Source organism: Eleginops maclovinus, chromosome 14 (genome assembly GCF_036324505.1).
Source record: "Eleginops maclovinus isolate JMC-PN-2008 ecotype Puerto Natales chromosome 14, JC_Emac_rtc_rv5, whole genome shotgun sequence".
Taxonomy (NCBI): Eukaryota; Metazoa; Chordata; class Actinopteri; order Perciformes; family Eleginopidae; genus Eleginops; species Eleginops maclovinus.
The window spans coordinates 9765589-9779537 of NC_086362.1; the positions used below are offsets into that span (position 1 = coordinate 9765589).

At 40.9% G+C, this 13949-nt stretch overlaps 2 protein-coding genes across 12 annotated transcripts in view; both read right to left on the reverse strand.

Moving 5' to 3' along the window:
- mark2b (MAP/microtubule affinity-regulating kinase 2b) overlaps positions 1 to 3143 on the reverse strand; it is a 45478-nt gene extending 42335 nt beyond the window's left edge. For 10 of the 11 annotated variants that reach the window (XM_063900181.1, XM_063900179.1, XM_063900183.1 and 7 more), the window contains exon 1: positions 1871 to 3143. In XM_063900181.1, coding sequence (XP_063756251.1) covers positions 1871 to 1921 — 51 coding nt within the window. In that variant the 5' untranslated portion in view covers positions 1922 to 3143. The remainder of the gene's footprint in view (positions 1 to 1870) is intronic. The other variant, XM_063900186.1, reaches the window with a different exon arrangement.
- A 3275-nt stretch (positions 3144 to 6418) lies between these two features.
- Positions 6419 to 11861, reverse strand: krcp (kelch repeat-containing protein). The gene is made up of 13 exons (XM_063900325.1): positions 11571 to 11861; positions 11093 to 11254; positions 10897 to 10978; positions 10626 to 10682; positions 10136 to 10358; positions 9701 to 9799; positions 8935 to 9066; positions 8639 to 8826; positions 8361 to 8557; positions 8178 to 8272; positions 7772 to 7826; positions 7512 to 7609; positions 6419 to 7145 (listed from the first exon to the last, which is right to left on the reverse strand). Exons 1-13 carry the CDS (start codon positions 11630 to 11632, stop codon positions 6907 to 6909), a joined length of 1689 nt encoding a protein of 562 aa, XP_063756395.1. The 5' UTR covers positions 11633 to 11861; the 3' UTR covers positions 6419 to 6906.
- Between the last annotated feature and the right edge of the window lie 2088 nt (positions 11862 to 13949).

The window sequence follows — 13949 nt, forward strand, 5'->3', positions numbered from 1 at the left end:
AACAGACTGTGGGACTCAACAGACGACTTCAGTCACCATTTTATTTGTGCAAGAAGCGAAGACAGACATACATTTTTGACCCTTTGAGTCTCCAACACCAAGAGGTTTCCCTAGTGGCTGGTAGGAGCATATCTGCAGTCTGCTTGGCTGTGCAGTTGCAGTTTAAACACCTCTGTTGGGCTTTCAACATTTCAGGTAGAAAACGGTTCGGCAGACGGTGCACCTCTTGCAACAGATTAAATAAAAGTAAAAATGAATAATGTTCCTATTGTTTATGTATTTTAAATAGCCAATGTTGTAAAAAAAAACCTGTTTAATAAAAGAGTTTTAACCAAATTGGTTTCTCTTCTGTGTTCATCTGCTTCATTTATGCTGCTACACTCATCAAAGCTACTGACCAACTGCTCAAACAATCCATCACACCGAATTGTCACCGCAGATACATTAACCTACCTATAGACACTCAAGCGTCACAAATATAGAACTGGGTTTAGCTCGCACTCGGGGTGACATCACCCACAGTCTACTCTTTCAACATGTAGACGGACAATGTTTCCATCCATCACTCAGAAGAGATTTTTTTTAAATCAGATGATGTTTGTCATCAGCTGCCCCAAGTAATGCATGTTATGCTCTGTGTCGGAAACTATAATGGTTTTCATGTGAGAATGTCCATCTTTGTCCCAATTACAATGAATCCGCAGATAAAACTGTCAACAAGATTAAGACAAATTCAGTCTTGGAGAGGGGCTCTTTTTTCAGCCCTCTAATAATGTTTTGCAGAGCACAGTTCAGGAGTCTCTATCTTTTAAAGCACACTACCAGTGTATTTTTTCTAACAAGTGAATATATATGTACACACACTTCTTGAATCTCCAGCTCTGAATATCCTTTGCATATTTGAAAGGTATTTATAGTGTGTTTAGAATCCCTCTGGCCTGTGCAAAAGGGTCAGTAGATTTAGGTCAAAATCAGACATATTGTTTGTGAGGTCGTTCAAACCCCCACTGTACCAGCACCTAGAAATTATATTTCCAGTTTAACATCTTCAATCAATTCATGAAAGATCAGTCTTGTTTCTTACAGGTGTGCATCAAAAAACCTTGAAACCCGTTTTACTTTTAATCTCACAGCCCCCAATGCTTATTTTTTCAGCTTAAAGCTGTGTTGTATATTCAAGGTTCCCAAGATTGTCATGCATAAACACTTTGTTACATGTTTTCTTCAAATCTCCTTGGGGATATTTAAAACCTTGCTTGCATAACAGAAGTTGCAAATCAATATTTTCTGCTAAAACAGTACATACAAGGTATCAAGCCTTCAAGAAGAATTCAACCTTCTGTTATTTAAGTTCATAAAACAGCACTTAAACACAAAACCTAGCAATAAACAACGCTTATTGCTGATAGCTTCACTACATTTTTACTGTGCATATAAAGATAAAGCTGTGAGGCTCACAAGGTTGAATTAACGTGTTACACATGAACTATGGAAAAATAACAGTGCATAGGGTTTCTCTAAAATATAGCAATTAGGTGGAACTGTCTGACTGCCTGTCTGTATTGCAACAGGTCAAAGTACTGAAAAGTCAAGTAGGAGGACATGCCCCAACACACAGACTAAACATAAACCTAAATGTATTCTTCTATTCTGCAAAGAGTGGGAAATCCAGTGAGTGCGTAGGCAAGGCTGGTGAATCACTGCTGTGTGGCAAAGACAACAGAGACAGAAAAAAGCAAAGAGACAACCAAAGACTGTGGAGAAGGCCAAACAGGGCCTCTCTCCACAGCATATAGGAATATCATACTGAAGTAGAGTTAATGGTAAACAAAGATCAACAGTAATATTGAGAAATATCTTAGGGTCTTACCTGCCCAGCTGTATTTTCAATTACTTGTACCAGTGGGGTCCTTGTTGACATTTTTTTTGAAGACTTGAAGTTGCCAAAAAGGGGGAAGGAAACAATGAAACAAAAACGATTCTTCAGTGTCTATTGTACATTTAAAATCTGTCTAGCTGAGGGCAGATGAAAATTTCCAACAGAAGTCCAGTGCTAGCCAGCTAGCAGCACGACAGATAGCCCGTGAATCAACAAGTTGAAACCCACATCAGCGGCTAGCAGAGTTAGCCAGCTAGCTGAAACTAGCTAGCAGCAACCGCACGTCCCATGTTTGTCAACAAGCACAAAACAGGAAAAAGCTTAACGTCTTCTTTAGCTTCGGTCTTGTTGTGAACACATTCAGTTTCCAATGAACAGTGTCAACGGTGACCAGTGAGCTACCAACCTGATGACGTTTTGGCCGGCTAGCTACTTGTGCTAGCTCGAAGAAAAGTTGGTTGTATTGAACGAGACAAGGTTCAATTAGGTGGCTAGCATGCTAACCTGTAAGGTTGCTAACTCACGTCTGAGGAAGCGTCAACTGTCGCCCGAATCTACAACAAACGTTTATCCAGAGTCGTTTTCATAACGCAGTGTCGACACTTCTTTTTTTCTTTTTTTGTGGCAAGGATGTTTCCTTTCAGGTTTGAAACCAGGTCCGGGTTCTGCAAACTTTCAGGCCAAAGTTATTCCCGGCGAGGGCTCGACCTTCTTAACTCCCACAAAACTATTCAAAATGTTCCAAGCAAGATATCCAGGGTAAGGGTATCCAACAAATAAAAGCAGCACCATGTAAAGTGGTCACATGGCAGGTGAGAAACACGAATTAATCTGTTGCGTTAGCTAACAGGCTGGCCAAAATTAGCCCATGAAGCTAATTCAGTGTTTCTTTCGAAGTAAAGTTAGCTAGTTAGCTGCTCCTCCTGCGGCCGCGGTGGTGCTGACTGCCACAGAGCAGCCCACAAAACTCTAAATCCACGGAAATCACCGGCGCTCTTCCTTGTGTTGCGTGATTGGAATAAGGTCGTTCAACAGTGCTGCACTGCAGTGTGGCGATTTACCATCTCGTCCTGTCGTTACACCGACTGCTGTTATTCCCAAGCCCCGCCGACTCAAAGAGGAATCGTTAAGTTGTAAAATCCATTATTGGTATACTGGGGTTTTCTCGTTAGGAGGTGCGTGTCACGGGCGACAGGGGGAGAGAGGCGAAAAGCTGCGCCCGATTGCAGTCTATGCGCACGATCCTCCCTTGATACCGGAACAAGCTCGCGGCAACATGGCTGCTTGCACCACGAAACGATTAGAGAGGGAGGGGGTTCGTTCCGTGCTCGGATCCATTCGGCTTTTTCCGAGCCTTTACTGGTGACTTAGTTGAGTAAATGGCAGGTGCAGCAGGACATTCTGTGTACAATTTATGTTTAAAAAGCAAAATCAATCTGAGATGTGCATATGGCATTGTTATGGTGTCCCCAAATATCTGTCTAACTACTTTGATTGCTTCCAAGACAATAACAGCTGAGACAAACTTGCATTTCAACAGTTGTTTTTTAGGTGCAAGAGTTCCAATTGAACATAATAAACCTCCAGAAATGGCCTTATGTCAAACATAGTTAAAGAAATTAAATAATGGGTTTATCACACACAAGGTTTACCAAGCCCCGCTGTGGAGACATTTCAACAGGTGTCACTTTGTAGGACACTGATTTACATTTTTTTTAAACCCAGACTGTGTGGTGCATTTGGATCTAATTTATTATGTTATGTATCGTGTTTTCTTCAAAACCTGAGTCTCCAGCCTACTACGGTTTCTATTGATTGATTGAAGCCAGTGTGCCCTAAAACCAACCATATGCACTCTTTTAACAGATGCTTTATGGTCATTTGATGACATGCACATTTGTACCACATTTAATCTAAGTTTTGCATTATTAATTAATCTTGGGGCCCTAATTTGTAAAGGGGCCATTTGTCCATCCATCCATCCATCATTTGTCCATATCTAGTTCAAAATGTTAACCCCGGTGCCCCTCAACAAATGAAAGTGTCGATTTTCTTTTCATGTTGCATATCCTTTGCAGTGCTGTTGTCCGTGGTGTAAAATGTGTCTTCTTTGCACAGCTGTAGAAATGTAATTTGTAAAAATGTGTCCATAAATGTGACGGTGAGATGTCTACAGCTGGCACAGACATTTTCCAAGTTACTTAGCAACAGCCATGGACTGACGAAGAAATATGGCGGCCGTTAGAAATGGTGATGTCTGAACTATGTCAATCAGGAGGTCTGCAGAGACTAGTCACCGGTGTTCACCATCTGCACAATGTAAGGATGTTATGGAGACATAAAAAATAAAACAGGAAATGAAAGGGGTATGAGAGGCTTGACTTGGAGAGCGTCCAACTGGCAGGATTACCCGGTGAATCGAGGGAAAAATCACATCCCGGATGATAGGAGTGCAAAAATAGAGGTACACAAACACTGTTATATGAGAGAAACTCCTTTGTGCATGAACAGTATTCATATAATAATTAATATCCTAGTTACTGGACCAGAGAGAATCACTGGGCCTTTCTTGTAACCCATCAATCATTAAACACTCACACACCAATCCAACTGACTTGGCAGAATATTTATTTTTCAGTGTGTTGGAGCATATCCAGTTTGATGGCGCATCACAAGAGACCGTTGTGAATCTTTTCATATTTTAAGGGAGCTTTATGAGCAGTTTGAGTTAGTAATACTCTCCAACCAAATGTTTCATTAAGAAAATAAATGATGACTCTTAAAGAAACAGATCAAACCAAGTATTCATTTATATTTTATTCCTTCTCTCCATCTTCTTAATATATTTCATTTAATTACTACTAATTATGTCAATTTGTTAAGGCTTCCATGTTTACATTTTAACATGCTGTCCCTTGTTAATTATCTGAATCCTTTTTTGTTTTGTAAATCAATAGCATCTGTTGTTGCCTTTGTATTTGTTGATTTGTCTAAATGATCTGCCTGTGTTTGCAGAAATTGTTGACAAAAAGGGTAAAGAAAAAGATAGCGGCTCTAGGCTGTTGCTGGGGAAATGTGCGGAAGTGTTGCCACCTGCAGGATGCCGGTATACATTACAGATCACTATCTTGCTATTGGAATAAAAAAACAGCCTATCAATCAGAGACTACTTCCTGCTTTGTGTCTCATAAATGTTTGGATGAAAATGCATTTTTTGGCTGCCATACTTCTCCTGTGGAGGGGAAATGTCACACTGAATGGGAGGTGAAACTGCAAACCTTTAATTGCATCTGAAATGAGAGGTTTTTTTAGTCTCATTGGCGGAACATTAAAAAACCTATCAGGCTTTATATCTCCTGTCTCCTACCTCAGGCGGCCAACCGTATCCTGCCAGATTGAGGCTGTAATGTTATTTTTAATATGTGGCCAAAAATTCCTCTCTGTAAAGGCTGCCATCCTGTACACCAGACTGTTGATGCATCACTAGCAGGCTGTCTCTGCAGCCTCTTTGCATTTCAACGTGAATCCAGCTCACCGTGTTAATATTGTTGCCTTACATTGTAACATTGACTTGATTATGGAAGGGGAGACAATCAGGAGAAGTAGAAAAAAAAGAGTACAAAACACATAAAAGTAATGAGTGTGCAAATTCTACCGATCACCATCTCCTGTCTTATTCCTGGCCTAGATTGAAATCCTTTCTAAAGCCGGCAATTTAACAGGTGCTGACTCACAGCAGCGTGGGCTAAATTAGAGAACAAGACCTAAAATAGGCTGAATCTGTACAGACTGCTACAATCACACTGACAGCAACATGTTAGTCATATCATACATTTCATCTTTAGAGAAATACTTGTAAGCGCATTATCCTTCACCAATTATTGATAAGATTGATTGATTAGGTCAAAGTTGGATGTCGCAAATATGGCTACTTATTTTATGTATTTCATTTATCTTATTTTCTTCTTTTTTAATATAATTATCAAATGGGTCTGCACTTTTTGTCATGTGTTCTATTTCATCTGATTTTTATTTATTTGTTTCCCATGAACTAAAGCATTCTATCCCTGTTTCAATTTCAATTCCTTGTCTTTTTTCCTTTGGTGCTGCATTTCTGTTATGAAAGCCCCAGCAAATATGAGTGATCATTAACTGACTTGAGAGACTTCCTGTCACAAAACTCATGCAATATCATTTTTATTTTTTAAACCGCCACATTTAAGACTCCATTACCAGCTTTTCCTGCAGAATTGAAGATAATCCTTCTTGAGCTCCATTTATCTTTTATTAAAATGTCTCCATTTAGCGGTGGCTCTTTGAAGAGAGCATCAGACAACTCTGTTAGCCTGACATTCGCTCATGTTAGTGATGGTTACCGGGCCAACAGGGATGTATTAATGTGTCGTTTTGTTTTAAGTGTCAAACTGAGTGAGTAAATTATTCTCCAAATGGAAAAGCGTGTGAAAGCTGCGTTCACATGTGGCCCTCTATCTTCTCAGAGAGGATTTAACAGACATCAAATTAAATGTAACTCGAAAACAAAGTTAATAAAATCAAATGTTTATTAAGTATTTTACAGAATAATAGAAGCAACATGAGTAGAGATTCAGGTTCAAAATCCAAATGCATAGCCCCTGTTATTCATTTAAAGAAAACAAAACAGTGCAGTTGAATGCATCAGAAATAAAAAATATACATTTCACCTGAGGACAGCTAAAAACTATGTACACACAAATTGCCTTGATGAATACAATAACCATAATTAAGGTTTTAAACCTAATTATTTTCTTATCCCTATTGAAACAGAGACTGAGGAATCCCTTTTCTTTTGAAGTTCCTCTGAACATCTGAATACTAGAAATGCCCAAACTGTACACTTTCAGAAACCAACATATAAAAAAGCCTTTAAAACAGGAAGAGAGCTCACACAAGAACAGGGAAAAAGACACACTGTAGGAATATAAATAATAAAGCCTGTGTGGAGGAGTAAAAATAGCTGCAGTCAGGGAGAGGGGATCACCTCTGACTCACGCTCTCTCAACAGCAGCGAGCAGATCCTCCACGGCGACCGTTGTCAGGTCAAAGTAGAAGTTTCTCTCGTTGTCTCCGCCTCCGAACACCAGCAGCTTTTTGCTGATGGAGCCCGCATCCATATCCACGTCTCCATCCTCCTTGAAGAGACCGTCTGTGTCCATGGTGATGATGGAGTGTCCCGCCCTGGGGAGGGACAGCTGAGGGAGCGTCACCTCCGTCCAGCTGTTGGCATCTGGAATAAATCAATGAGAACAAATATTTTTGGAATCATACATCATAAATAAAAGGAAAACATACATGTAAACGCTGTTTCTAACACACTATTGTTTACAGATGATGTTAACTAAAATCCTATATTCATGAAGCTTCGGTAAATGGTTTTGTTTTGGCAGTCCCGTTAAAATTCTATATACCGTTAAGTAATAGTTTTTTCTATACATGATACACCTTTATTTTATTCCCCGATGAATGAAAATAATCTAATCTTTCAGCTACTTTGATCTAGCTGTGTCACCATTTCCTTGATCTTTAGATCAGACCACTGTGCTGCATGTTCTCTGCCATGTTGTGTGGTGTATATCTGTGAGCCGCCTCTCACCGATATCAAAGACGAAGGCGTCAGTGAGAGCGTTGTTCCCGTTGTAGCCTCCGTGGATCAGGAACTTTGTATCTGAGAGCACTGCACTGCCATGCCAGCTGGAACACACACACACAGAAGTTAAATTACACAGAAAATATATGAAAATAAGACTTAATATGGTTTGAAATGTCTTGAAACCATTGCACAAATTCAAGACTTCTGTTGTTGATCTGTGCTTTTGATACATATCCCCCCTGACTGTGTGTGGGTTGCTGTACCTTCGTGGAGAGGGGGCTTTCCCAGATGTTTTCACAGCAGAGAACTCCATCAGACCTAAGCAAAACCACGACATTTATAACTGTTATTTTGATTAGGCATTAAGCTTAGTTTCATCAGAACAACCTCAGAGATTTAAAGGCTTAATAATACTTTTCTTTTAAAGCTCAACAAACAACGTCTATCTTTGGAAAACCCAGAAATGCCCACTGTCTATCAGTGGATTAAAAACCATTGTCCTGCATTAGAGGGGGGGGGGGGGTACATTTGTTGTCATGTTTTGAAAACACAAAAGGTCATAAATGAACACGAAATGTTTATACCTCTATCCAGATCATTTTGTCTAGTGTACAAAACATTTTAAGGCTTTTGCATACATTTCCCATAATCCCCAGCTGTGCGGCTTACCGAGGTCCAGCATGTACATGTCGTTGTAGCAGACGGGGGTGTCCCATCCTCCAAACACATAGATCTTCCTCTGCTGCATCACACATGCAGAGTGGCTGGATGAAAAACAACAAAGGAGGATGAGTGGGGGAGAGGGATGTTGAAAAAAAGGATCAGCAGCTGTAATGGATCAAACCATCTTACCCTGAGCGGGGGGAGGGCTTGTTACCGGTCACAATCGGCTGGTACCAGATGGAGAGGTTGGGGTCGAAGATGTAGAGCGAGTCGCTGCAGCCGTCGGGCTCCGGATTCGGACACGGGAAAACTCCTCCCAGCACAAACAGCTCGCCCCGAAACATGCTGCAGCTGTGGTAGGCCAGAGGAGGAACCTTCCCTTGAGCCTGAGGAGAGAGGAGGAGGACGTCAAAAAAGAGGAGAAGCAGCAAAAAAGGACATGTGGAGTTAAAATAAGCAACACACACCTCCACCATGGTCCACTTCCAGCTCTGTGTGTCCAGGATGTGGACGTCGTTGAACCACTTCTTGTTCTTGGAGCCTCCAAACACAAAGATCCGCCTGGAGTCCGGGTCGTAGACGGAGGTGTGGCCGATCCTGGCCTCGGGGGTGGGACCCTCTGCCAGAGTCTCCGCTGCAACCCAGGACATGTCCTCTGTTGGGCAGAGACAAGAACTCTTAGACATTGATCAAGGGGAAACTAAGCCCTTGCCTAATCTAAAACAGCTTCAAGAATATCTGTTGCTGGGAATGGTCCACAGACCTGTGCAGAGCTTCCACATGGGGTCCTTGCAGAACTGCATCCTGGCTCCCTGTCCTCCAATCAGAATCGCTGTCTGAGCGTCTATAGGACACAGAGTCTGACCCCAGCGGCCTGACGGGCTGACCAATGGGGCTGTAGGAAAACCAAAGATCAGGATGGATTAAATGTTAACACAGAACATCAAAGTTCAAACTAAATGACCTCAGGTGGACCCCATCAAATGTTTCTGTCTATAAGACTGTATACTTGTTTACCCTGTCCTTTATTGTTTTCTGTCACTTTATGGTAATTGTGTGTGTTTTTGTTGAAGATTTTCACACTTAATAATTATTTTGTTTGCAGTTTCTTTGCATCTTTTGTATTTGTTTTTTTTAAAGGTAATTTTGCACCTCTTTGTGGTCCGGTATGTGTTTCTTTGGGACATTTTAACAGGTGTAAGCTATGAGAAGCCCTCCATGAAGCTAACCACGCTCCCTGTTTTCAGCCTTTATGCTAAGCGTTTCTTGGCACAAGCTCCATATATGATGAACAGGCACAAGAAAGGCATCAAGTTTCTAGTCTTATTGTTTGAAAGAGGGAGAAAACATGTATTTTCCAACTGCAGCTGTAACGTTCAAATAACTAGATGCATCACAGCCCGTCTTGGTTAAAGTTACAGAACACATTTGGTGGGTGGTGTGCATTAATGCACCAGGTATAGGAGTGAAAGGTGAATAAACACAAGACAAAACACAACTGAAGGTATGTAATGTGTATGCAGACTCACAGGTCTGTGTGGGAGTCTTGGCCTGCCTACTCTTCGTCCTGGCTGCACTCTGAGGAGGCGTTCTACCCACAATCCCCTGCGCCTCTCCTGTTCCATTAGCTGTAGAACAGAGAAGGTAAAAGACATTTTATTAAAGAAGAAGGACACAGAGAAAAAGCTTCACTCCTCCACACCAAGTGTCTTTAGTAATTATCATTAGCAATGGAACACAGGCATTAATACTGCTCCCTTTACAAAGACTAGAATCTACAGAAACAGGCATTAAGACGACTGTTTGGTGTCATTCCTTCAGTAAAACTATTCAACTTCATGAAGAGATTAAGAATAATCTGTACGGATTTGGATCACAGTTATGGGCCGTTTTGGATTTGACATCAAGACAATAAATGACCATATAATGACATTTCTCCTTGCACAACAGGCAGTCTCTCTCACCTGTTCCCTTAATCTTTGTTGCATCTGCTCCACTGCTGAACAGCTTCTGGGCCCCTTTCGTTTGACCTCTGGCCTTTCTCAAAGGAGTGGTCTTCTCCACGCTGCCATTGGGACAAGTGTTCTCCTGCTCCCCTGTCGTGGTCGTCTTATTCTCGTCTTCCTCTGACTCTCTATCTCTCTTCTTGCCGTTGACCACCCGCGCTGCAAGGGGAGCCACGATGTCCTGAGAGGGTCAACACATGGTGTCATTTATCATTTAAAATACATGTATTGTTTGAAATATGTGGGTTGGATTAAAAAAAACAAGGCTGATATTAGCATCAAAAGACCAGAATGACAAGTTTTAAGAAACATTTATTATATATTTTAAATATCACAGCCGCATGTGGCTCTGGATATAAGATCTTACTGTCTGAATCAGTTCATTTCTGATAGTTGTATTAGTAAATATTGCATATTATAATAGTAGCATTTAATTCACATGGACTACCTTTGGTGTGTATTCCTTCACAGCCATGATCTCTGGCTTGGACCAATCTGCTTTTACCTGAGGGGGGAACACAAAAAAACTGAATCCCAGGATGCTTTATCTAAAAGGTTACATTATTCAATAAGTAAAGTAACACACAAAGAAAGAACTTTCCAGCATCCAGGAGACTCCTCTTTGCTTTATTATCAAAGGCAGTTTTGATCTCTATGCAAGTTAGTCCTGAATCTTAGGGTTTATACCACAGTCTGTATATGGTTTAAACAATATATACCAGGTTCCCTCCTTCCAGGGTGACATCCAGTGTGACACCGTCTGTCCAGGTCTCTTCTTCCCACTGTTCCCATGACAGACACCTGCAAGATATCAATCAGATTGGACATCAGTGACAGTAAATGCAACAACAACCAGATATTTTTACCGTAACAAGGCAGATTTGTATTATAGGGACATGATGAGAGTCTCCCTACTTGTTATACGGGGTCAGTTTCCCGATAGTGATGGGGAAGCGGTCAGCGTCGTTGAGCTCGGCGTTGACGCAGACACGCTGCCCCCACGGCCCGCTGCTGAACAGCACCACCTGGCGGACACTTGGTGGAACTGCAACACACACCCTGCACGACCCTTCAGGGCTATCACGGAGAAAAATAAATATATAACGTTATTATTGGTCTCTTTTGCTTTCCAGAAAAAACAGACTCGATAGAGGACATTGTTATGAGCATGTGTTGTCAAAGGCTATCAGTATTATTCTCTATTTACACAGCTGATTTAATGAGGCGCTAAAGAGCAACATTGAAACGGTTTATGACGTTTATAACATTATTTAACAACTATACATGTGCTGTTCACAACGTTCGGACACGTTGAGGCTAATATTCATAAGGTACTTAGGGGAGCCTCAAGCTAACGATGTTAACACTAATATTATTAAAATCACTTGGTTACCTCAGCAGCCTCTGAGGAGGACCGTTTACTCCGAAAACCGCGTATATTCCGAAGTCTTCCATCTTTTACTGTCGTCCAGCAAGACTTATAATTGTCACAGCTCTTCTTGCTATCCTTCTCTATTTTACACAAGTACAAATAAGTAACACAACAAGGATATTTTCCAATCTTCCTCTGTTAGGCATCTCCCGCCACTGATGTGTGTACAATATCTAAACTCCGCGCGAATTCTCAGTGAAGGATTGGGAGCGCTTGTTTTATTGCTGAGGGTGTTTATCGGGTGAAGTCTACGTTGTTGAGCATTCAGCAGACCTAAAACCCCCCTATGCGGTGCAATGTGATGCTGCATCGAGCACACATTGGGTTGCAACGCACTAGCCTCTAGCCAATGAAAGCCCTGCATTCAGTTCCGCTGTGTGACGTCACAGACAGCTGCGTTCAAGACCACATTGTAGTGTTTATGCAGTGCTTTAATTATTCTTTTATCATATTTAATTCCGTTTTCTCTTGGTTTTTTTTTGCGTTTAAAGTTATACAGGATTCAACAATAAAAAGCAGTTTGTAATTATTTGTTTTAAAATTGTTGTCTTAATGCCTCTTTATGTCATAAAGGGCCATTATACCAACCTGTACCTTATTGTACCCTGTTTTTTGCACCTTATTTTTCATTATTTGTTTTCACATCAGGTACCAGGGAAACCCAATTTATTCCCACTACGTTCTGCATTAAACTTTTTCAAGCTGATGAGAATATGGTCTCTCTTATTTCTGATCTTGTAATTTGTTGTGTTACTAATGTTTGAGGTGTTTGCAATATGCTCACAGCCTACAGGTGGATCCACTGAAGCCCTGTGGTTAATGTCCATTTTATTCAAATCTGTTGTGCTAAATGGTTCGTAAACGCAGCAGCTTTTTCAGATTTACATCATCTCTGAGCAACTTTACAACAAACCCAGCTGCCTTTGAGCGCCACTCACACTAAAAGGTATGTTACAGCTATGCTTATTAATAAATAAATACATGCACAAATTACCCCTTTTACCAAGGTTTAATTAAAAAAATGTTAAGTTCACGTTATCCAGACTTTATTATCCTCCAATAAGAAGTTTGGATGTTTTCACTGGACCCTGTCCTTCTCTCTCTGCAGTATGAACGGATCCACTGTCAACTCTTTTTCCTCAGCCAAAAAATATATATGGGATGACTGTGATCCTTATTATGATGATGACAATATTGATGGTGCTGGCAAATTAGGGGGTCCTTCTGCTGGCTTTGTCATTCTCCTCACCACTTACTGCTTTGAATTCCTCGTTGGTGGCCCATCAAACCTTTGGCTCATGTTCCACATCCTCGGCCAAAGGTAGATATGTTTTATGTAGTGTCATAGCTTGTACATCCTTAATACATCTTCAATTCAAAATGTAAAGGCTCAACAAAAAGATGTTTTCTTTGCTAACTTCAAAGGTCAAAGGTTAGCGGTGTCCTTCATGCAGACTTCTTCCCACTCCACCTGACCCTCGCCCAACTGATCTTCTTCTTGGCTATGCCTCTGTTTTTCATCAATCACTGGCTGTGGCGGAGCACGAATGTGATGGACACCGTGACGTTCCTGAGCTCCATGGTGCTCGTCATGAAGCCACTGCTCCTCTGCCTGGTGTGCGTGGAGAGGTACATCGCTGTGGTTCAACCCATCAACTATCTAAAGTAAGACCACACACATTTTGAAGTCCTTAGACATTTAAAACAAGACCTATTTGTTTAATTTAGAGTTGTTCTGGGGTTGATAATGGTTGATAACACTGTCTAATAATGTGCCTTAGAGTAATAGCAGTAAAGACATGAGACCATATTCATTCACATAAGCAAGAAAATCAGAGCTGTATATTTATGTTGTTGTTAAATGTCCTGTGCAAATGTGGAGGAACTTTAAATGTCTAATCATTTTAGATGTTTTCAGGTACGCCATCACATAAACAGTTAGAGATCCAAAGAGTGTTTAAAGGCCATGTATACCATCTATGTACTGGTATGAAAACAAATTCAGGACGATTCAGGAAATGTAATCCGTGGAAATTTGGAAGAAGTGGAACATTTGTATTTCCTCAAATCGCCCTTCTTTAGTTTCATTTATAACTATTATTTATTTCAAATGAAAAACACCTGATTTCCCTTTTTGGTCTTCAATAATTACATTATAAAAAGCTGTAAATGTGTACCAATCTGTAGAAGCATCTAAAGATGATTGTGAAAACATGCTGTTAAGTGAACCTGACAAAAGGAACAATCTACAGTCCTGATGACTTTCTTGAAGTGATGTAGAACCTCATGTCTCACCTCTCTCCTCCCTCCCCTTTTTTTAGGATCAAGGCGTGTGGTTAC